Source organism: Acipenser ruthenus, chromosome 53, assembly GCF_902713425.1.
Source record: "Acipenser ruthenus chromosome 53, fAciRut3.2 maternal haplotype, whole genome shotgun sequence".
In the NCBI taxonomy this organism is placed as follows: Eukaryota; Metazoa; Chordata; class Actinopteri; order Acipenseriformes; family Acipenseridae; genus Acipenser; species Acipenser ruthenus.
Window position 1 is genome coordinate 1,893,916 of NC_081241.1, and position 25,589 is coordinate 1,919,504.

General features: G+C 42.9%; 1 protein-coding gene across 8 annotated transcripts in view; it reads right to left on the reverse strand.

Annotated features, from left to right (window-relative positions):
• Positions 1–25,589, reverse strand: part of LOC131723102 (protein diaphanous homolog 1-like) — a 98,285-nt gene that overhangs the window by 56,424 nt on the left and 16,272 nt on the right. For 3 of the 8 annotated variants that reach the window (XM_059016502.1, XM_059016503.1, XM_059016501.1), the window contains exons 5-9: positions 22,403–22,438; positions 20,319–20,354; positions 11,324–11,359; positions 7,301–7,339; positions 2,674–2,712 (exon numbers count right to left, since the gene is read on the reverse strand). In XM_059016502.1, the coding sequence (XP_058872485.1) occupies positions 2,674–2,712; positions 7,301–7,339; positions 11,324–11,359; positions 20,319–20,354; positions 22,403–22,438 (186 nt within the window). The remainder of the gene's footprint in view (positions 1–2,673; positions 2,713–7,300; positions 7,340–11,323; positions 11,360–20,318; positions 20,355–22,402; positions 22,439–25,589) is intronic. The other 5 variants (XM_059016504.1, XM_059016505.1, XM_059016506.1 and 2 more) reach the window with 5 other exon arrangements.

Consider the following 25,589-nt stretch of genomic DNA (forward strand, 5'->3'; position numbering starts at 1 on the left):
TGTTACACAAAAAGACTCCTTTTGCAGTAAAGTTGTATTGAAGCGCCATCGTGTAGCTCGAGTAGGAGTGTCAGCCAACACTAATCTAGAAGTGACACTCGAATGATCAGATAACGCCACAGGATTAATGTCAATACTGTGTACTTCGGAAAAAAGTGTTTTCAATACAAAAATAAAATCAATCCTAGAAAAAGATTTATGTCTGGCCCGAAAAGAAAGTAAATTGTTTAGCAGACGGGTTAAATATGAGAAACAAGCCCTAAATCTGAAATAAATCTCTGCAAAGTGAGAGAAGCCGCCTGTTGTGTCCTGCCTTGATCCAGACTCGATCGGTCGATAGCAGGGTTAACCACCGCGTTCATGTCAGCGCCGAGAACAAGGCTATAATCTGACATGTCCAGCAATATAGTAGTTAGCGAGCTAAAAAAGTCTGGGTAATAAATCGCTGGGGCATAAACAGATACAAATGCAATCTTTTTATCAGATATAATAGTCTTCAAAACCGCCACTCTGCCATCTAGAGTTCCGTGTGTTTCCTGCACAGTGATAGGTAAACTGCGTCTTAGTAATATTAAAGCACCTTTAGACCTGGAGTCGGCACAGCTCGAGGCAGCCACGTAATAGTGTTTATTAGAAAATCTGTTAACATCACGTTCTCTCAAATGTGATTCCTGAATGCAAGCAACATCAACATGTTTTCTACGCAGAAAATCGAGACAGGCAGATCACTTTTGCGGGGAGTTTAAACATCAAGCAGCTTCAACAACATTACTGGGGAGTTGGTTCCAGACCCTCAATTCTCTGTGTAAAAAAAGTGCCTCCTGCTTTCTGTTCTGAATGCCCCTTTATCTAATCTCCATTTGTGACCCCTGGTCCTTGTTTCTTTTTTCAGGTTGAAAAAGTCCCCTGGGTCGACATTGTCTATACCTTTTAGGATTTTGAATGCTTGAATCAGATCGCCGCGTAGTCTTCTTTGTTCAAGACTGAACAGATTCAATTCTTTGAGCCTGTCTGCATATGACATGCCTTTTAAACCCGGGATAATTATGGTTGCTCTTCTTTGCACTCTTTCTACAGCAGCAATATACTTTTTGTTACAAGGTGTCCAGAACTGAACACAATATTCTAGATGAGGTCTTTCTAATGCATTGTAAAGTTTTAACATTACTTCCCCTGATTTAAATTCAACCCTTCTCACAACATATCCGAGCATCTTGTTGGCCTTTTTTATAGCTTCCCCACATTGTCTAGATGAAGACTCCAAGGTCTTTTTCATAGATTCCTTCTTCAATTTCAGTATCTCCCATATGATATTTATAATGCATATTTTTATTGCCTGCATGCAATACTTTACACTTCTCTATTAAATGTCATTTGCCATGTGTCTGCCCAGTTCTGAATGCTGTCTAGATCATTTTGAATGACCTTTGCTGCTGCAACAGTGTTTGCCACTCCTCCTATTTTTGTGTTGTCTGCAAATTTAACAAGTTTGCTTACTATACCGGAATCTAAATCATTAATGTAGATTAGGAAAAAATACAGATCCTGTGATGATGGCAGCTTTGTTACATGACAGCCACAAAGAGTTCATGTTTCTTGTGCGATACCCGTGATCAAACTTGAACTAGAGGATCACAGAATAGAGCTGTGATCTGAATATGAAGATCATTTGTTACATGTCATCTGGAAACCACAAAGTCACATGGACCATATATGGCAGCCACATGAGGTCACAGATAGGGTACTGTTAAGTTCTGGCTAAGGCGTTTCCAAAACATTTAAAAAAAGAACCTGGTACTGTATCTCAAACAGATTATGAGCCATGAGAAGAAATAAAAAGTCTGGAATTGAATATCAAAGGACAAGCTTCAGATATGTGGATGTGATGCTGCAAGTCCCATCCCATAAACAATACAGCCTTGCTTGAGCCTACGTGGACATTAACTCTTTGTGGTCAATTTATTCAGCGCGTCTCAGACTAGTCAGGTCCAATTTATTTTCACACGCGCAGTTTATTTTAGGCACTCTGTTAAAGTTTTTTTTTTTTTTTTTTCACAGTACAACAGGTTTAAAAGGCACTGCATATCAACAGGACACTCAGTACTGCATCTACAGCCCCGCCCCACCCCCTGTTCGCTGTATTTTTCACATACCTCTTCACAGTAATAGTGCATACCGGTAAATCATCTCCTGATCACTCGTTTTATCACCAAACTCCTCAATAATGCGATCCAAGTCACGATTTTATTAGCTCTGCAAATGTCTGATATTCTTTAAGCGTTGGATGCAGAAGCAGCTATCTTGTTTGTTTATGTCCGTGTTATCTCTGTGGTGCCGGGGCGATGTGTATTGCTCAGATCCACCCCTTTTATTTTTCGGCTTCTCTCGGCTCCTATCGGTCTCACTCGGCCATTGAATGGTTTTCACGGCTTTTGCCGGAGAAACAACAACTAGAGACCTGTTTTTTACGTCTTTTTGATGATGTCGGACAGGAAAGGGAAAATCGTAATGTCGGACCTGGTCCAACACAGGACCGCAAAGGGTTAAAACGTGGCACTTGTTTTAAAACAACGACCGCATACCTATCGTGACTGTAAATTGTGATTTTAACCAATGTGCATCCCTGGTATAAACAAAAGAGAAAAATGTAAAGAATAAAAACAATGTACTTACATGGAGAGGGGGGGAGCTCGTCATCCTCGTCACTGACAGCTGTGAGAATAAAAAGAAACGGTCAGTGATTTAAATAGAACTGCACTGACTGCTGAAAGCCGCTATCTCTCTGAAAAGCTGCACAAGAAGGACCCTAGTAGCAGAATTCAGAATTCCACCAACGAAGGGCAGTGAAGCCGGCTAAGATTTTAGGTGAACAAGGAATCTCACTATTAAGAATAACAGACAGGGTTGTAGAGACCTGCTTCCAGAACACAAGCACATCAGGAAATTCCCAGACCATATGTAAGAATGTACCTACGGTACCCTGGGGACAGAGCATGCAGAGGGGAGTAGGGGCCAGTTTCATATGACATCTTTTTAGAGGGGTTAAGTATGTTCTATGAAGAAAGTTGAAGTGGATAAGCTGATGATTAGGATTCTTAGAAGCTGTCCCTAAATTATTCCATACTGTGACCCAAGATATTTCTTTATCTATAAAGGTGAAGTCCCTTTTCCAAACAGTATTAATCACCAAAGGTTTGTATGATGCCTGGAGAAGGACGGTATAAAGTGTGGTCACCAAGCCCTTTGATTTTCCCCCTTAACTAGAATATTGTGTAATATGTGTGAAGACAGCTTGCCATTTGTCCCAATATTTAGTAGTGGGGGAAAGGGGGATCATAGTATCATTGATATTAATAGGATTAAAAGCTGTTGACTGACAAGCAGCCTGGGCAAGTGGTTCAAGTGATAGGGCGAACAGAAGCGGAGAGAGCGATCAACCCTGACGGGTACCCCTGGAGATAGCAAACTGGGAGGAACATTTACTGCCCGTAAGCACCATTGCAGATGGGTTAGCATACAACACCTTAACCATACTAATAAAGTCTGACCCCAAACCCATCTGCTCCAAAACCAACCACAGATACCCCCATTCAAGGAGATCAAAGGCTTTCTCTGCATCCAGTGACAGGACTGCACAAGGAGTATTGACATCCATAGCTGCATGGATAACATGAAGAAGAGAACGCACATTATCAGATGTGAGGCGTGACTTGATAAAGCCTGTCTGGTCATGATGAACCAGTTTAGTCATATAAACCTCAAGACGACGTGACAAGACCTTGGCATAGATCTTAACATCAGAATTTATTAACGATAGAGGGCGGTAGCTCGCACAGTTAGTGGGTCTTTATCTTTTTTTTAACGATAGAGATACAATAGCCGAATTAACATCTCTTCCAAATGAGCCCTTTTCAATAGCGGTTTATCATCTTTAACAGAAGCGGTCCTAGCTGATTAAAAAAAGTAAGAAAAAACTCAGGTTGTATTCCATCAAAACCAGGCGATTTTGATTTTTTCATATCTTGCAAAGCCTTTTAATTCAGCTAGAGATAACGGCGCGCCAAGTACAGATGCTTCCTCAGCTGAAAGACGTGGCAGTCTAAGGTCTTGTAGGAAGTGCGTACATGTGGTCTGATCAAAGGGGGTGTCTGAGCTGTACAATTTAGAATAGAAGGAGCGAAATTCTGAATTAATTTGCGAGGGGTCAGTCAGTAATCCACCCTGTGTAGATCTAATAGATGGTATGTTCACCAAGCGCTCATTATTGCGAAGTCTGAGAGCCAAGAAATGAGAGGGTTTTGAACCATGAAAATAATAATTCTGTCTAGCCCTGTGAATAAGAAACTCTGCCCGATGCCTAAGCAAAGCAAGTCATTCTTTTTTAACCAAGTCGAGTTCAAGTGCAGTGGTCTCAGAATAGGAATTTTGTAAATTATGATTTAATATAGCCAATTTAGTTTCTAATTCTTTAATCTTACTAAGTCTAGATGTATTCAAATCAGAAGCAAATACAGTGGAAGTATCTTTAATAAATCCCTTGATTGCATCCCATACTATACGTGGGTCATCCACCGAGCCACGGTTAAAACTAATAAACTCATCCAGTTTAGCTTGCATTGTTACACAAAAAGACTCCTTTTGCAGTAAAGTTGTATTGAAGCGCCATCGTGTAGCTCGAGTAGGAGTGTCAGCCAACACTAATCTAGAAGTGACACTCGAATGATCAGATAACGCCACAGGATTAATGTCAATACTGTGTACTTCGGAAAAAAGTGTTTTCAATACAAAAATAAAATCAATCCTAGAAAAAGATTTATGTCTGGCCCGAAAAGAAAGTAAATTGTTTAGCAGACGGGTTAAATATGAGAAACAAGCCCTAAATCTGAAATAAATCTCTGCAAAGTGAGAGAAGCCGCCTGTTGTGTCCTGCCTTGATCCAGACTCGATCGGTCGATAGCAGGGTTAACCACCGCGTTCATGTCAGCGCCGAGAACAAGGCTATAATCTGACATGTCCAGCAATATAGTAGTTAGCGAGCTAAAAAAGTCTGGGTAATAAATCGCTGGGGCATAAACAGATACAAATGCAATCTTTTTTATCAGATATAATAGTCTTCAAAACCGCCACTCTGCCATCTAGAGTTCCGTGTGATTCCTGCACAGTGATAGGTAAACTGCATCTTAGTAATATTAAAGCACCTTTAGACCTGGAGTCGGCACAGCTCGAGGCAGCCACGTAATAGTGTTTATTAGAAAATCTGTTAACATCACGTTCTCTCAAATGTGATTCCTGAATGCAAGCAACATCAACATGTTTTCTACGCAGAAAATCGAGACAGGCAGATCGCTTTTGCGGGGAGTTTAAACATCAAGCAGCTTCAACAACATTACTGGGGAGTTGGTTCCAGACCCTCAATTCTCTGTGTAAAAAAGTGCCTCCTGCTTTCTGTTCTGAATGCCCCTTTATCTAATCTCCATTTGTGACCCCTGGTCCTTGTTTCTTTTTTCAGGTTGAAAAAGTCCCCTGGGTCGACATTGTCTATACCTTTTAGGATTTTGAATGCTTGAATCAGATCGCCGCGTAGTCTTCTTTGTTCAAGACTGAACAGATTCAATTCTTTGAGCCTGTCTGCATATGACATGCCTTTTAAACCCGGGATAATTATGGTTGCTTTTCTTTGCACTCTTTCTACAGCAGCAATATACGTTTTGTAACAAGGTGTCCAGAACTGAACACAATATTCTAGATGTGGTCTTTCTAATGCATTGTAAAGTTTTAACATTACTTCCCCTGATTTAAATTCAACCCTTCTCACAACATATCCGAGCATCTTGTTGGCCTTTTTTATAGCTTCCCCACATTGTCTAGATGAAGACTCCAAGGTCTTTTTCATAGATTCCTTCTTCAATTTCAGTATCTCCCATATGATATTTATAATGCATATTTTTATTGCCTGCATGCAATACTTTACACTTCTCTATTAAATGTCATTTGCCATGTGTCTGTCCAGTTCTGAATGCTGTCTAGATCATTTTGAATGACCTTTGCTGCTGCAACAGTGTTTGCCACTCCTCCTATTTTTGTGTTGTCTGCAAATTTAACAAGTTTGCTTACTATACCAGAATCTAAATCATTAATGTAGATTAGGAAAAAATACAGATCCTGTGATGATGGCAGCTTTGTTACATGACAGCCACAAAGAGTTCATGTTTCTTGTGCGATACCTGTGATCAAACTTGAACTAGAGGATCACAGAATAGAGCTGTGATCTGAATATGAAGATCATTTGTTACGTGTCATCTGGAAACCACAAAGTCACATGGACCATATATGGCAGCCACATGAGGTCACAGATAGGGTACTGTTAAGATCTGGCTAAGGCGTTTACAAAACATTTAAAAAAAGAACCTGGTACTGTATCTCAAACAGATTATGAGCCATGAGAAGAAAAAGAAAGTCTGGAATTGAATATCAAAGGACAAGCTTCAGATATGTGGATGTGATGCTGCAAGTCCCATCCCATAAACAATACAGCCTTGCTTGAGCCTACGTGGACATTAACTCTTTGTGGTCAATTTATTCAGCGCGTCTCAGACTAGTCAGGTCCAATTTATTTTCACACGCGCAGTTTATTTTAGGCACTCTGTTAAAGTTTTTTTTTTTTTTTTTTTTTTTTTTTTCACAGTACAACAGGTTTAAAAGGCACTGCATATCAACAGGACACTCAGTAGTGCATCTACAGCCCCGCCCCACCCCCTGTTCGCTGTATTTTTCACATACCTCTTCACAGTAATAGTGCATACCGGTAAATCATCTCCTGATCACTCGTTTTATCACCAAACTCCTCAATAATGCGATCCAAGTCACGATTTTATTAGCTCTGCAAATGTCTGATATTCTTTAAGCGTTGGATGCAGAAGCAGCTATCTTGTTTGTTTGTGTCCGTGTTATCTCTGTGGTGCCGGGGCGATGTGTATTGCTCAGATCCACCCCTTTTATTTTTCGGCTTCTCTCGGCTCCTATCGGTCTCACTCGGCCATTGAATGGTTTTCACGGCTTTTGCCGGAGAAACAACAACTAGAGACCTGTTTTTTACGTCTTTTTGATGATGTCGGACAGGAAAGGGAAAATCGTAATGTCGGACCTGGTCCAACACAGGACCGCAAAGGGTTAAAACGTGGCACTTGTTTTAAAACAACGACCGCATACCTATCGTGACTGTAAATTGTGATTTTAACCAATGTGCATCCCTGGTATAAAGAAAGGAGAAAAATGTAAAGAATAAAAACAATGTACTTACATGGAGAGGGGGGGAGCTCGTCATCCTTGTCACTGACAGCTGTGAGAATAAAAAGAAACGGTCAGTGATTTAAATAGAACTGCACTGACTGCTAAAAGCCGCTATCTCTCTGAAAAGCTGCACAAAAAGGACCCTAGTAGCAGAATTCAGAATTCCACCAACGAAGGGCAGTGAAGCCGGCTAAGATTTTAGGTGAACAAGGAATCTCACTATTAAGAATAACAGACAGGGTTGTAGAGACCTGCTTCCAGAACACAAGCACATCAGGACATTCCCAGACCATATGTAAGAATGTACCTACGGTACCCTGGGGACAGAGCATGCAGAGGGGAGTAGGGGCCAGTTTCATATGACATCTTTTTAGAGGGGTTAAGTATGTTCTATGAAGAAAGTTGAAGTGGATAAGCTGATGATTAGGATTCTTAGAAGCTGTCCCTAAATTATTCCATACTGTGACCCAAGATATTTCTTTATCTGTAAAGGTGAAGTCCCTTTTCCAAACAGTATTAATCACCAAAGGTTTGTATGATGCCTGGAGAAGGACGGTATAAAGTGTGGTCACCAAGCCCTTTGATTTTCCCCCTTAACTAGAATATTGTGTAATATGTGTGAAGACAGCTTGACATTTGTCCCAATATTTAGTAGTGGGGGAAAGGGGGATCATAGTATCATTGATATTAATAGGATTAAAAGCTGTTGACTGACAAGCAGCCTGGGCAAGTGGTTCAAGTGATAGGGCGAACAGAAGCGGAGAGAGCGATCAACCCTGACGGGTACCCCTGGAGATAGCAAACTGGGAGGAACATTTACTGCCCGTAAGCACCATTGCAGATGGGTTAGCATACAACACCTTAACCATACTAATATAGTCTGACCCCAAACCCATCTGCTCCAAAACCAACCACAGATACCCCCATTCAAGGAGATCAAAGGCTTTCTCTGCATCCAGTGACAGGACTGCACAAGGAGTATTGACATCCATAGCTGCATGGATAACATGAAGAAGGGGACGCACATTATCAGATGTGAGGCGTGACTTGATAAAGCCTGTCTGGTCATGATGAACCAGTTTAGTCATATAAACCTCAAGACGACGTGACAAGACCTTGGCATAGATCTTAACATCAGAATTTATTAACGATAGAGGGCGGTAGCTCGCACAGTTAGTGGGTCTTTATCTTTTTTTTAACGATAGAGATACAATAGCCGAATTAACATCTCTTCCAAATGAGCCCTTTTCAATAGCGGTTTATCATCTTTAACAGAAGAGGTCCTAGTTGATTAAAAAAAGTAAGAAAAAACTCAGGTTGTATTCCATCAAAACCAGGCGATTTTGATTTTTTCATATCTTGCAAAGCCTCTTTTAATTCAGCTTGAGATAACGGCGCGCCAAGTACAGATGCTTCCTCAGCTGAAAGACGTGGCAGTCTAAGGTCTTGTAGGAAGTGCGTACATGTGGTCTGATCAAAGGGGGTGTCTGAGCTGTACAATTTAGAATAGAAGGAGCGAAATTCTGAATTAATTTGCGAGGGGTCAGTTAGTAATCCACCCTGTGTAGATCTAATAGATGGTATGTTCACCAAGCGCTCATTATTGCGAAGTCTGAGAGCCAAGAAATGAGAGGGTTTTGAACCATGAAAATAATAATTCTGTCTAGCCCTGTGAATAAGAAACTCTGCCCGATGCCTAAGCAAAGCAAGTCATTCTTTTTTAACCAAGTCGAGGTCAAGTGCAGTGGTCTCAGAATAGGAATTTTGTAAATTATGATTTAATACAGCCAATTTAGTTTCTAATTCTTTAATCTTACTAAGTCTAGATGTATTCAAATCAGAAGCAAATACAGTGGAAGTATCTTTAATAAATCCCTTGATTGCATCCCATACTATACGTGGGTCATCCACCGAGCCACGGTTAAAACTAATAAACTCATCCAGTTTAGCTTGCATTGTTACACAAAAAGACTCCTTTTGCAGTAAAGCTGTATTGAAGCGCCATCGTGTAGCTCGAGTAGGAGTGTCAGCCAACACTAATCTAGAAGTGACACTCGAATGATCAGATAACGCCACAGGATTAATGTCAATACTGTGTACTTCGGAAAAAAGTGTTTTCAATACAAAAATAAAATCAATCCTAGAAAAAGATTTATGTCTGGCCCGAAAAGAAAGTAAATTGTTTAGCAGACGGGTTAAATATGAGAAACAAGCCCTAAATCTGAAATAAATCTCTGCAAAGTGAGAGAAGCCGCCTGTTGTGTCCTGCCTTGATCCAGACTCGATCGGTCGATAGCAGGGTTAACCACCGCGTTCATGTCAGCGCCGAGAACAAGGCTATAATCTGACATGTCCAGCAATATAGTAGTTAGCGAGCTAAAAAAGTCTGGGTAATAAATCGCTGGGGCATAAACAGATACAAATGCAATCTTTTTATCAGATATAATAGTCTTCAAAACTGCCACTCTGCCATCTAGAGTTCCGTGTGTTTCCTGCACAGTGATAGGTAAACTGCGTCTTAGTAATATTAAAGCACCTTTAGACCTGGAGTCGGCACAGCTCGAGGCAGCCACGTAATAGTGTTTATTAGAAAATCTGTTAACATCACGTTCTCTCAAATGTGATTCCTGAATGCAAGCAACATCCACATGTTTTCTACGCAGAAAATCGAGACAGGCAGATCACTTTTGCGGGGAGTTTAAACATCAAGCAGCTTCAACAACATTACTGGGGAGTTGGATCCAGACCCTCAATTCTCTGTGTAAAAAAGTGCCTCCTATTTTCTGTTCTGAATGCCCCCTTATCTAATCTCCATTTGTGACCCCTGGTCCTTGTTTCTTTTTTCAGGTTGAAAAAGTCCCCTGGGTCGACATTGTCTATACCTTTTAGGATTTTGAATGCTTGAATCAGATCGCCGCGTAGTCTTCTTTGTTCAATACTGAACAGATTCAATTCTTTGAGCCTGTCTGCATACGACATGCCTTTTAAACCCGGGATAATTCTGGTTGCTCTTCTTTGCACTCTTTCTAGAGCAGCAATATCCTTTTTGTAACGAGGTGACCAGAACTGAACACAATATTCTAGGTGAGGTCTTACTAATGCATTGTAAAGTTTTAACATTACTTCCCTTGATTTAAATTCAACACTTCTCACAATATATCCGAGCATCTTGTTGGCCTTTTTTATAGCTTCCCCATAATGTCTAGATGAAGTCATTTCTGAGTCAACATAAACTCCTAGGTCTTTTTCATAGATTCCTTCTTCAATTTCAGTATCTCCCATATATTTATAATGCCTGCGTGCAGTACTTTACACTTTTCTCTATTAAATGTCATTTGCCATGTGTCTGCCCAGTTCTGAATGCTGTCGACCATTTAGAATGACCGTTGCTACAGCAACAGTGTTTGCCACTCCTCCTATTTTTGTGTCGTCTGCAAATTTAACAAGTTTGCTTACTATACCAGAATCTAAATCATTAATGTAGATTAGGAAAAGCAGAGGACCTAATACAGATCCTGTGACGATGGCAGCTTTGTTACATGACAGCCACAAAGGGTTCATGTTTCTTGTGCGATACCCGTGATCAAACTTGAACTAGAGGATCACAGAATACAGCTGTGTTCTGAATATGAAGATCATTTGTTACGTGTCATCTGGAAACCACAAAGTCACATGGACCATAAATGGCAGCCTCATGAGGTCACAGATAGGGTACTGCTAAGATCTGGCCTAAGGAGATTTCAAAATATTTAAAATATGAACCTGGTGCTGTATCTCAAACAGATTATGAGCTATGAAGAAAAACATATGAATTGAATATGAAAGGAGAAGCTTCAGATATGTGGATGTGATGCTGCAAGTCCCATCCCATCAACAATACAGCCTTGCTTGAGCCTACGTGGACATTAAAACATGACTTGTTTTAAAACAACGACCGCATACCTATCGTGACGGTAAATTGTGATTTTAACCAATGTGCATCCCTGGTATAAACAAAGGAGAAAAATGTAAAGAATAAAAACAATGTACTTACGTGGAGGGGGGTTAATGGGGACAGGCGCCTGGGGAACTGTAAGAAGAAGTAAAAAAGGAACGGTCAGTAATTTAAATAGAACTGCACTGACTGCTGAAAGCCGCTATCTCCCTGAAAAGCACATTTTCACAGTGCTGAGCGAACAGTGTTTTGGTACCTGAAAAATGTATGAAGGAAAACAAACTGAGAATTACAACATTTGTCAAAGAAAGAAAAGAAAATGACTTCCCTGTTGATGTGTAATAGTTTGTTAAGGGTGATTATACCAGCTCAGAGCAGGGCCAGTATTGCAGAGAGGCCTAATGTGCCCTCTGTGCTCCCATGAGTCCTGTATAGAGGGCGCGGGTGAAATGATTTTACTGTATGTCATGGTTAGGAGGCAGACAGGGCTGCATAACTGAGGTAGAGCTGGGGTTATGTTTTGTGTAAGCCATTGTCATGGGCAAGCCTCCCTTCTGCACAAGTAACTATTTTGACTTGCTGTGACAGGGGAGATCTGTGCTGGCTGTCGGGCGCATGCATGAGCTGCAGGGGGAGGGTCAAAAAACCCTGTAGGGCTCCACTTGTCAATCATGGTGTTGATGCACAGGCCAGGTGGAGGTGCGCAGGCGCTCTGTGATTGGTCGGGGCGTGGAGACGTGCAGGATTGAAAGCCAATTAAAGAGTCACTGTTCCGTGTCCTTCTCTCTCGGGTAGGAAGTGTATTGACAGGAGTGTCCCCGGAGGATTGCTGAATTCTGACGGCATGCAGCTGAGATTATTACGCTGGGGCAGAGCAAGCTGAGAGAACACCAGAGCTCTGTTATACCCCGAAGGAAAGGGGCTTGTAAAGAGAAGGAATAAAGAAGCGGTTTTACCTGGAGTCTGTCCGGTACTGCCCGAGCAGGCAACAGGTGTAAAATTAGTAATAGTTAGATGGAATTTTAATGTCCCACAGGGAGATAGATAGGGGAAGGAACAGTGACTCGATATCCACAACTTTCTTTTGTAGTTTTATTATCAGTGTTTATTCCATCATGAACCAAATTAAATATATATGTTTGTGTAAAAGATAAAAAGATAAATACATTATCTGAAAATCAAATGAAATGAAGTACGATCTCGTAAACGTGTGATTTTATTACAAACTGAACACAAGAGCAAATGGAATTGATGTAAAATTTGTGTTTTGCAAAACTTGTTTTCCTTCTTTGTCCACAACAACAACAAACAATTCCCACTCCGCAGACTTGCATTTTTCTGTGAGCTTTTGTTCATGGAATTGGTTTTTTCTGAAGATTTTCTTTCACGTCCTAAACAAATAAACAAATCCATTACTCTGACTTTTAAGAATGATGTAAAGAAACCCCTTCGATGCGGGTCACGTGTCTGCTGCTGCGCTCTGCACGCCATGTCATGTGCTACTGGGGGAAGCCAATCCACACAACAGGAATTATAAACAAGGATTTTTATAACCAAAGGAGCCTCTTTAATGGTAATTGACAGTTTGTGTTTTACCGAGTAAACAAAATCGGACCCGACCCGGGTGTTGGGTAGGGCTTTAAAGGTTTCAACGTTTAAACGGTAAGCTATGAAACCGTTGTTTCTTTTTTTTTTTTTACACTCGGCTCCCTGCCTATCTGTTTGTTTCGGAGCGCCCCCACACTGCACTAAAAACAAATACAACCCGTTTTTAAAGTTAACAATACTATTTTTCAATACAATTAGATAAAACAATACTCTTAATCCAATGAACATGAACTCAAACCAAATGGAAAAAGCAGAAGCCTGTAGGTTTACGGTTTTGTGTTGTTCGCCTTGCCTGCGGTGTGCATAAGTTAATTTAAATAAACCTAATTAAAATATTTAATTTTTTTAATCGGTAAAAATGGAAATCAGAAAAACATAACACAGATTTTATAGGGCCCTAGTCTTAGTACTGTACATTATTTCAGTGAAGTGAATAGCCCGTGTGATTAAAGCACTGCGTAAAAACGCGTACCTACTATTTATTAATCAAAAAGGACGGCGAATAAGATGTCAGACATCTGTAATTAAAGTTATTCAAGCGAGCTGAACCGAGAAGCCATGAAAGAGAGGGACGCTGGGAAATGAAGTCTATTTTTTCATGCTAAGGCACAAGCGCCGTTGTGAAGGGGAGGGACGCTGGGAACTAGTATTGTATCAGACAACGGCTTTGACTTTTAATGAGAAAAGTCAAGGTTTTTTGGTTCTGGACATATTTTGTTTCCTGCCAACAATATAGGAGTGAATGAAACTAAAAATTGAATCTTGTGCACTGTGTTGAAGTTTAATTTAAATTGAGTTGTTTTTTTTTCTGTTTTTTCAATGTTGGATACACACACTTTTTAGAAGCTTATGGAGAAATGGTACGTCGTAAAATCGACTATGAATGTTTTTTTTATGCTATTAAAATAGATGACATTTTAGTGCTAACTTACAGTCCTTCTTTATGCTTTTATGATTACTATTGTTTGTCTAAGTTGATCTATATGGTACACGCTTTGAATAACAAGCCGAGGTTAAAATATGACTTAAAATATTGGAAGTAAAATACACAAATATGAAATGTGTGAAACATTAACTCTTTGTTGTTGGACCTGGTCCGACATTGCAATTTTCCTTTCCGGTTCTATGTTGGACCCTGTCCGACATCATCAAAAAGACGTCAAGCACAGGTCTCTAGTGGTTTTTTCTCCAGAAAAAGCCGAGAAAACCTTTCAATGGCCAAGAGAAGCTGAAAAAAAAGGGGCGGACCTGAGCAATACACATCGCCCCAGCACCACAGAGATAACACGGACATAAACAAACAAGACAGCTGCTTCTGCATCCGGCGCTCAAAGAACATCACAGACATTTGCAGACATTCAGATGTTGTAGTAATAAAATAATGACTTGGATCGCATCATTGAGGAGTTTGGTGATAAAATGAGTGATCAGGAGATGATATATCAGTATGCACTACTACGTAAAACCTGTTTTACTGTGAAAAAAAATACTTTTAAACAGCTTGTGTAAAGGGTTCTCTCTGAAAAGCTGCAAATTTTCCAAGCGCTGCACAAACAGTGTTTCAGTACCTGAAATATGGATGATGGAAAACAAACCGAGAATTACAAAATGTCTCATTACCCTTTTGTGTGTAATAGTTTGTTAAGGGCGATTACACCAGCTCAGGGCAGGGCCAGTGATGCAGTGAGAGCCATTATTGCAGAGGGGCCTAATGTGCCCTCTGTGTTCCCGTATCTCCCCCACCTGGTTATGGCTCCTCCACTTTGGACTATACTAAAACTATCTCTATGCACTAACATTGGGCACACTCCCTTCTATTGTAGCCTGGTTATGTGCACACGCACCTGCTGAACATGCCCTCGCTCTGCACTCCCCTGCTAAACATGCCCTCGCTCTGCACTCCCCTGCTAAACATGCCCTCGCTCTGCGCTCCCCTGCTAAACATGCCCTCGCTCTGCACTCCTGCTAAACATGCCCTCGCTCTGCACTCCCCTGCTAAACATGCCCTCGCTCTGCACTCCCCTGCTAAACATGCCCTCGCTCTGCGCTCCCCTGATAAACATGCCCTCGCTCTCCGCACCCTCGCTAAACATGCCCTCGCTCTGTGCTCCCTCGCTAAACATGCCCTCGCTCTGCACTCCCCTGCTAAACATGCCCTCGCTCTGCGCTCCCCTGCTAAACATGCCCTCGCTCTGCACTCCTGCTAAACATGCCCTCGCTCTGCACTCCCCTGCTAAACATGCCCTCGCTCTGCACTCCCCTGCTAAACATGCCCTCGCTCTGCGCTCCCTTGATAAACATGCCCTCGCTCTCCGCACCCTCGCTAAACATGCCCTCGGTCTGCGCTCCCTCGCTAAACATGCCCTCGCTCTGCGCTCCCCTGCTAAACACGCCCTCGCTCTGTGCTCCCTCGCTAAACATGCCATCGCTCTGCGCTCCCCTGCTAAACACGCCCTCGCTCTGCGCTCCCCTGCTAAACATGCCCTCGCTCTGCGCTCCCCTGCTAAACATGCCCTCGCTCTGCACTCCCCTGCTAAACATGCCCTCGCTCTGCACTCCCCTGCTAAACATGCCCTCGCTCTGCGCTCCCCTGCTAAACATGCCCTCGCTCTGCGCTCCCCTGCTAAACATGCCCTCGCTCTGCACTCCTGCTAAACATGCCCTCGCTCTGCACTCCCCTGCTAAACATGCCCTCGCTCTGCACTCCCCTGCTAAACATGCCCTCTCGCTGCACTCCCCTGCTAAACATGCCCTCGCTCTCCGCACCCTCGCTAAACATGCCCTCGCTCTGTGCTCCCTCGCTAAACATGCCCTCGCTCTGCGCTCCCCTGCTAAACACGCCCTCGCTCTGTGCTCCCTCGCTAAACATGCCCTCGCTCTGCGCTCCCCTGCTAAACACGCCCTCGCTCTGCGCTCCCCTGCTAAACACGCCCTCGCTCTGCACTCCCCTGCTAAACATGCCCTCGCTCTGCACTCCCCTGCTAAACATGCCCTCGCTCTGCGCTCCCCTGCTAAACATGCCCTCGCTCTGCGCTCCCCTGCTAAACATGCCCTCGCTCTGCACTCCCCTGCTAAACATGCCCTCGCTCTGCGCTCCCCTGCTAAACATGCCCTCGCTCTGCACTCCCCTGCTAAACATGCCCTCGCTCTGCGCTCCCCTGCTAAACATGCCCTCGCTCTGCGCTCCCCTGCTAAACATGCCCTCGCTCTGCACTCCCCTGCTAAACATGCCCTCGCTCTGCACTCCCCTGCTAAACATGCCCTCGCTCTGCGCTCCCCTGCTAAACATGCCCTCGCTCTGCACTCCCCTGCTAAACATGCCCTCGCTCTGCGCTCCCCTGCTAAACATGCCCTCGCTCTGCATTCCCCTGCTAAACATGCCCTCGCTCCGCGCTCCCCTGCTAAACATGCTCTCGCTCTGCACTCCCCTGCTAAACATGCCCTCGCTCCGCGCTCCCCTGCTAAACATGCTCTCGCTCTGCACTCCCCTGCTAAACATGCCCTCGCTCCGCGCTCCCCTGCTAATCATGCCCTCGCTCTGCACTCCCCTGCTAATCATGCCCTCGCTCTGCGCTCCGGCTTTACTCATGAGCTATATGGTAAGTAATACTTTCTTTAATAATAAAACCTTATTCCAAAAATAACTCTTTTTCCCTATTTTCTCTCTCCTCCGCTCCACTAACCCGATGCCACCCACAACAGCCAGAACAGGCAAGTAAATGAATGACATTCTTTTACAAACAACTGTGCCAGACAGGATTTTAACAGGTACACGTTAATACTATAATAATGTTTATTTGCAAGCTGTCTGTGAGGGCTATTATTAATGGGAATGGAGAAACGAAAGACTGGTTATTTTAATTATGTTGCGATGAAGTTCAGGAGCAGCTTCCTCACACTCCTCCTAGTATGTCTTGTAAATAAATATCCGAGTTTGTCTTGATGCAGTAAAAATGAGATTTAAATAAAATCAGCCCAACCACTGTGTTTAGTGGTTTATAACAGCAGAGCTCCATTTCAAAACATTGTTTCATTTCAAAATAAAAAGATCACTTTAATATTGTTTAGTATTAATTGAGTGATGTATTGATATGTTTTAGATATGTTTGAATGTCCCCTCGCCACTGTAACCCAGGACTGAAGATAAAGCTCCTTTCACACTCTCAAGCTAGTCGCATCTTTTAATTCAGAGTTACTAAGTTACTGAATCCTGGAGGCGAGTATGAATATTCAGAAGTGATTCGAGTCGGGGTGTGCAGTAGGGGGCTACAGTAAACCTTATTGAAGAAGGTTTACCAGAGACACACTTTGTTCAACTACTTTCATTTGAAACAAATTTAAAATAACTAACAAACAGGAGTGACTTAAATGCAAGTAATTTGTTGCCACTGTGAGAAGCTCATTTTAACAATCGTGAGGCCACTAACCAGTGGGGGGCGCTGTTTCAGCTATACCGGGGGGGTGGGCAACCCTCGTCCCTGGAGAGCCACAATCCAGCAGGTTTTACAGCTAACCCCTAAAATCATACATTTCTGAAGACTTGGAACAATTTCATTTTGGTCATTTAAAGTAATTTAGAGATAATTTGAATGAAAACCTGAACACCCTGCAGCTCTCCTGGACCAGAGCTGACCACTCCTGATTTCATTGAACACATGAAGCTGCTAAATTGATCAAAAACTTGCATTCTTCAGAAATGGCTGATTTAAGGGTTACCTATAAAACCTGCTGGACTGTGGCTCTCCAGGACCAGGGTTGGCCACCCCTGAGCTAGACTGTTAAGGGCACTGAAACATTGAGCAGGCAGTGTTATGCAAATGCAGATATGAAGTCAGTACCTCAGATGGTCTCTCAGATTTGAGTGTTTAAGAACATAAGAAAGTTTACAAACGAGAGGAGGCCCCATTCGGCCCATCTTGCTCGTTTGGTTGTTAGTAGCTTATTGATCCCAGAATCTCATCAAGCAGCTTCTTTTTTTTTGTGATCAATTATTTATTTTTTTTATTTTTTTATTTAAATTAAAGAAAACAATAGAATACACAAAACAAATAGACCATAACTAATCACCAAAGGTTTGTATGATGCCTGGAGAAGGAGGGTATAGAGTGTGGTCACCAAGCCCTTTGATTTTCCCCCTTAACTAGAATATTGTGTAATATGTGTGAAGGCAGCTTGCCATTTGTCCCAATATTTAGTAGTGGGGGAAAGGGGGATCATAGAACTGAAGAAGTTAATGTGTGGAAAAACATTCGTTTTGACTATTGAGATACAAGCTTGTAGTGAGTTGGGGATGTAGGTCCATCTGGTTAAGTCAGCCTCTATCTGTCTGAAAACTGTGTTAAAGTTATTCGAAGTGATTGCATGCAGTGAGGAGTATATTTCTACACCAAGATATCTTAAGTGCTTGACCACCGGTATATTAGAAGAAAGGACACATTTTCTCATTGCAGCATTTAGGGGCATTAGGGCTGACTTAGACCAATTAATCTTATAACCTGATAAACTAAAATCATCAAAAATGGACAGTAAATGAGGGAGTTATTGAGGCACTTTATCAACAAATAAAAGCACATCATCAGCACAGAGTGAAATGTGATGCTGAGTGTCATTGATATTAATAGGATTAAAAGCTGTTGACTGACGAGCAGCCTGGGCAAGCAGTTCAAGTGATAGAGCGAACAGAAGCGGAGAGAGTGGGCAACCCTGACGGGTACCCCTGGAGATAGCAAACTGGGAGGAACATTTACTGCCCGTAAGCACCATTGCAGATGGGTTAGCATACAACACCTTAACCATACTAATAAAGTCTGACCCCAAACCCATCTGCTCCAAAACCGACCACAGATACCCCCATTCAAGGAGATCAAAGGCTTTCTGAGCATCCAGTGACAGGACTGCACAAGGAGTATTGACATCCATAGCTGCATGGATAACATGAAGAAGGCTACGCACATTATCAGATGCGAGGTGTTACTTGATAAAGCCTGTCTGGTCATGATGAAACAGTTTAGTCATATAAACCTCAAGACGACGTGACAAGACCTTGGAATAGATCTTAATATCAGAATTTATTAACGATAGAGGGCGGTAGCTCGCACAGTTAGTGGGTCTTTATCTTTTTTTTAACGATAGAGATACAATAGCTGAATTAACATCTCTTCCAAATGAGCCCTTTTCAATAGCGGTTTATCATCTTTAACAGAAGCGGTCCTAGCTGATTAAAAAAAGTAAGAAAAAACTCAGGTTGTATTCCATCAAAACCAGACGATTTTGATTTTTTCATATCTTGCAAAGCCTTTTAATTCAGCTAGAGATAACGGCGCGCCAAGTGCAGATACTTCCTCAGCTGAAAGACGTGGCAGTCTAAGGTCTTGTAGGAAGTGCGTACATGTGGTCTGATCAAAGGGGGTGTCTGAGCTGTACAATTTAAAATAGAAGGAGCGAAATTCTGAATTAATTTGCGAGGGGTCAGTCAGTAATCCACCCTGTGTAGATCTAATAGATGGTATGTTCACCAAGCGCTCATTATTGCGAAGTCTGAGAGCCAAGAAATGAGAGGGTTTTGAACCATGAAAATAATAATTCTGTCTAGCCCTGTGAATAAGAAACTCTGCCCGATGCCTAAGCAAAGCAAGTCATTATTTTTTAACCAAGTCGAGTTCAAGTGCAGTGGTCTCAGAATAGGAATTTTGTAAATTATGATTTAATATAGCCAATTTAGTTTCTAATTCTTTAATCTTACTAAGTCTAGATGTATTCAAATCAGAAGCAAATACAGTGGAAGTATCTTTAATAAATCCCTTGATTGCATCCCATACTATACGTGGGTCATCCACCGAGCCACGGTTAAAACTAATAAACTCATCCAGTTTAGCTTGCATTGTTACACAAAAAGACTCCTTTTGCAGTAAAGTTGTATTGAAGCGCCATCGTGTAGCTCGAGTGGGAGTGTCAGCCAACACTAATCTAGAAGTGACACTCGAATGATCAGATAATGCCGCAGGATTAATGTCAATACTGTGTACTTCGGAAAAAAGTGTTTTCAATACAAAAATAAAATCAATCCTAGAAAAAGATTTATGTCTGGCCCGAAAAGAAAGTAAATTGTTTAGCAGACGGGTTAAATATGCGAAACAAGCCCTGAATCTGAAATAAATCTCTGCAAAGTGAGAGAAGCCGCCTGTTGTGTCCTGCCTTGATCCAGACTCGATCGGTCGATAGCAGGGTTAACCACCGCGTTCATGTCAGCGCCGAGAACAAGGCTATAATCTGACATGTCCAGCAATATAGTAGTTAGCGAGCTAAAAAAGTCTGGGTAATAAATCGCTGGGGCATAAACAGATACAAATGCAATCTTTTTATCAGATATAATAGTCTTCAAAACTGCCACTCTGCCATCTAGAGTTCCGTGTGTTTCCTGCACAGTGATAGGTAAACTGCGTCTTAGTAATATTAAAGCACCTTTAGACCTTTAGACCTTACTTACTTGGAGGGGGGTTAATGGGGACGGGCGCCTGGGCAGCTGTAAGAAGGAGAAAATAAGGAAACGGTCAGTAAATTAAATAGAACTGCACTGACTGCTGAAAGCCGCTATCTCTCTGAAAAGCTGCACATTTTCACAGCGCTGAGCGAACAGTGTTTCAGTACCTCAAATATGTATGAAGGAAAACAAACTGAGAATTACGACATTTTTCAAAGAAAGAAAAGAAAATGACTTCGCTGTTGATGTGTAATAGTTTGTTAAGGGTGATTATACCAGTGCAGTAGAGGGCCATTATTGCAGGGGGGCCTAATGTGCCCTCTGTGCTCCCGTGAGTCCTGTATAGAGGGCGCGGGTGAAATGATTTTACTGTATGTCATGTTTAGAAGGCAGACAGGGCTACATAACTGGTGGGGTTATGTTTTTTGTAAGCCATTGTCATGGGCAAGCCTCCCTTCTGCACAAGTAACTATTATGACTTGCTGTGACAGGGGAGATCTGTGCTGGCTGTCGGGCGCATGCATGAGCTGCAGGAGGGGTCAGAAAACCCTGTAGGGCTCCACTTGTCAATCATGGTGTTGAGTTACAAATACCACGTTTCCATGAACCACAGAAGTCGGGAAAGTGCTCGAGTTGCCCCCCACCCACCTCCATTTGCATGTTTTTAAATTATGCGAGTTGGCTCCCAATTCTGTCTGATTTCAGGCTGGAAGAAAATGACATCACTAAATGTCAATCAAAAATGTTATAGGGGGCGGGAACATAATTATACACCCGGGTTCGTGAATGCCAAAAACAAGTAAGATGAGAGAGCCATTTTTACTGAATAAAAAGATTTGAAAACATTAATGATTATGGGGTAATATAGAGCAATCTATGGATATGTATTGTGTGAAACAAATGTGAAAGAATATCGAGATGGATTTATCTTTTAAACTGTTGAGAGTTTGACTATAATTCCGTCTGCATTGAATTCACGCCTTGACGTTTAACTTGCAAGTATTTCTGTTGAAAGTCGGTAGTATTTCCTGCCCACCTCACGTAATAACTCAGAAAACCATGGAAACGCCTCCTTTATCACCAACTCGAGTTCTGGGACAATTCAGGCCAATTCAAGCGCACTCGAGTCCACTCGAGTTGGCTGTCCATGGAAGCGAGGTAAAGTCACTGAATCCTGGAGGTGAGGAAGTAAGTCTCTGCCATGAATCGTGAGGTCCCTTACCAGTGAGGGGGGGGCGCTGTTTCAGCTAGACCGTGGTGGCCAGCCCTTGTTTTATAGGTAACCATTAAATAATCAATTTCTAAAACTTGGAACAATTTCATTTTGACTAGTTAAGCAGGTCATTTGTTCATTTAAGTAATTTTGAGATAATTTGAATGAAAACCTGAACACCCTGCAGCTCTCTTGGACCAGAGCAGACCACTCCTTGTTTAATTGAACACATGATGCTGCTAAATTGATCAAAAACTTGCATTCTTCAGGAAATGGCTGATTTAAGGTTTACCTATAAATCCTGCTGGACTGTGGCTCTCCAGGACCAGGGTTGGCCACCCCTAAGCTAGACTGTCAAGGGCACTGAAACATTTAGCAGGCAGTGTTATGCACATGCAAATATGAAGTCAGCACCTCAGATGGTCTCTCAGGTTTGAGTCTTTCACCCTGTGACGATGGCAGCTTTGTTACATGACACCCACAAAGGGTTCATGTTTCTTGTGCGATACCCGTGATCAAACTTGAACTAGAGGATCACAGAATAGAGCTGTGTTCTGAATATGAAGATCATTTGTTACGTGATAAGGGTACTGTTAAGATCTGGCCTAAGGAGTTTCCAAAATATTTAAAATATGAACCTGGTACTGTATCTCAAACAGATTATGAGCTGTGAGAAGAAGAAAAAAAGTCTGTGGAATTGAATATGAAAGGACAAGCTTCAGATATGTGGATGTGATGCTGCAAGTGATTAAAACATGACTTTTGTTTTAAAACAACGACTGCATACCTATTGTGGCTGTAAATTTGGATTTTAACCAATGTGCATCCCTGGTATGAACAAGAGAGAAAAATATAAAGAAAAAAGCGATGTACTTACGTGAAGAGGGTGTAGGGGGGGAGGGCGGCATAATAGCTGCAAGAAGGAAAAAAAAAAGTCTGTAATTTAAATAGAACTGCACTGACTGCTGAAAGCTGGTATCTCTCTGAAAAGCACATTTTCACAGCGCTGAGCGAACAGTGTTTCAGTACCTGAAATATGTATGAAGGAAAACAAACTGAGAATTACAAAATGTTTCAAAGGTGACTTCCCTTCTCATGTGTAATAGTTTGTTAAGGGCGATGACACTAGCTCAGTGCAGGGGCAGTGCTGCAGTGAGAGCCAGTATTGCAGAGGGGCCTAATGTGCCCTCTGTGCTCCCGTGAGTCCTGTATAGAGGGCGGGGGTGAAATGATTTTTCCTGTTTATCTTGTTTAGAAGGCAGGCGGGGCTATATAACTGAGGTAGAGGTGGAGTCATGTTTTTTTGTAAGCCTTTGTCATGGGCAAGCCTCCCTTCTGCACAAGAACCTATTATGACTTGCTGTGACAGGAGAGATCTGTGCTGGCTGTCGGGCGCATGCATGAGCTGCAGGGAGAGGGGGGACAGAAAACCCTGTAGGGCTCCAGTAAGGATTTTAGTACCAAAGACAGCCTCTTTAATGGTAATTGACAGTTTGTGTATTACCGAGTAAACAAAATCGGACCTGACCCGACCCGGGTGTTGGGTGACAAATCTGCACCCGAAAACGCGTTCGGTACGGATCGGGTCTCGGGTCCTCGGGTCCAGGTAGACCTGTGAAGACCTCTAGTATGTGTTACTACCATTGTTTGTAACCACCCTGGTAACTCTACCCCCTCCTGCTCCAACCCCTACACCCACTACATCCCCTACTAACTCGCCCTCCTTCTCCACCTTCTTGCCCCTCTCAGACTCTGACCTCTCCTCCCTGCTCCAGGGTCACAAACCCACCACGTGTGCCTTGGACCCCCTCCCCACTCACCTCTTTCAAGCTGCTGCTCCTGCTCTACTCCCCTTCATCTCCTCCCTCCTCAACACCTCTCTACTTTCTGGTATCTTTCCCTCTGCCTTCAAAAAAGCCTCTATCACTCCCCTCCTCAAAAAACCTACCCTCAACCCCACCTCCCTCCAGAGTTACCGTCCTGTCTCCCTCCTACCCTTCCTCTCCAAAACCCTCGAGCGGACTGTACACCGCCAGCTCTCTGCTTTCCTGTCTAACTACTCTCTGCTTGACCCTCTCCAATCTGGCTTCCGCTCTGCCCAATCCACTGAAACCGCCCTCCTGTCTGTCACCAATTCACTTAAGTGTGCCCGAGCTGCCTCTCTCTCCTCTGTCCTAATTCTCCTTGACCTCTCTGCTGCCTTTGACACTGTTGATCACTCTATTCTACTATCATCTCTTGCTGACCTGGGGATCTCTGGCCTGGTTCTCCTCCTACCTCTCCAACCGCACTTACCAGGTAACCTGGCGTGGAGCAACCTCCACACCTCACCCTCTCTTAACTGGAGTCCCCCTAGGGTCAGTCTTGGGTCCTCTCCTGTTCTCTCTCTACACCCGCTCCCTGGGCCCCCTCATCGCATCCTATGGTTTCTCATACCATTTCTATGCTGATGATGCTCAGATTTTCCTCTCCTTCCCCACCTCTGACTCCACCATCTCCTCCCGTATCTCTACCTGTCTGTCTGCTATTTCCTCCTGGATGCACTCGCATCACCTCAAACTCAACCTCTCTAAATCTGACCTACTTTTCTTTCCCTCCTCCTCCCCTCCTCTGATCTCTCTATCTCTGTTCCTCTGGAATCTACCACACTCTCTCCCTCTCCCTCAGCTAAGAACCTTGGAGTCACCCTGGACCCCTGCCTCTCTTATTCCCAGCACATCTCCACTCTGGCATGCACTTGCCGATTCTTCCTGAGCAACATCCGAAGAATCCGACCCTTCCTCACCAACTATGCTACCCAGCTCCTGGTCCAGGCCCTGGTACTCTCCCGCCTAGACTACTGCAACTCCCTCCTGGCTGGCCTCCCTGCGTCCGCCACCCGTCCGCTCCAGCTCATCCAGAACTCTGCTGCCCACCTGGTGTTCTCTCTGCCTCGCTTCGCCCACGCTACTCCACTACTCCGCTCACTCCACTGGCTCCTGATCACCGCTCGCATCCAGTTCAAGACTCTTGTACTAGCCTACAGATGCCTTGACCAGACTGAACCCAGCTACCTCCAGACCCTCATCTCTCCCTACACCCCCACTCGACCTCTCCTCTCCGCCTGCACTAGAAGACTAGCTCTACCTCCGCTACGCTCCCCTGCCTCCAGAGCCCGCTCCTTCTCCACCCTTGCTCCGCAGTGGTGGAATGACCTTCCTACAGATGTCAGGACTGCCCAGTCCCTGACCACATTCCGGCGCCTCCTTAAGACTCACCTCTTCAAACAGCACCTGTAGAACTCCTCTGTTTGTATCCTGGGACACTATCACCCTTCATGTAAATGTGCTTTATTTTGCTCTTATCTGCCCCTTATTTTACTGCATTTAATCCTGTACTTCAGAATACTGTAATCTGCCAAGTGTTTAACCTGTAGTACTTTGTATTTAATCATATCCTGATGTAACTATCACTATTTAATCATATCCTGATGTAACTATCATTATTATCTGCTGTATTATTGAATTGTGGTTTGTCACACTTGTACTTTGCTTGAACAAAAGTTATTGTATTTCTTGCTCTTATTGTATTACTTGTATTGTAACACTTGAAATGTATTTGCTTACGATTGTAAGTCGCCCTGGATAAGGGCGTCTGCTAAGAAATAAATAATAATAATAATAATAATAATAATAATAATAATAATAATAATAATAATAATAATAGTAAAAGGAACTTCAGAAATACTGTTGCTGGTATTTGAGCCACGGCACAAGAGTGCCATCTTATGGATTAATAAAACAGTGCGCCCAGTGGCATTTCAAATAAAACTTCTGGCTCCTGTGTCTAAGTAAAGAACCCACACCCCCTCACACTTGCAAAAAATATCAGTTTGTCTCAGTGCAGTAAAAATGAGCTTTAGAAATATCAGCCCAGCCACTGTGTTTAATGATTTATAACAGCAGAGCTCCATTTCAAAACAGTTTGTTTCATTTAAAAATAAAAAGACTTTGTGTTTAGTGTTAATTGAATGATGTATGGATATGTTGTCATCAATAAGAAGAAATGTTTTGCATTTTGCAAGT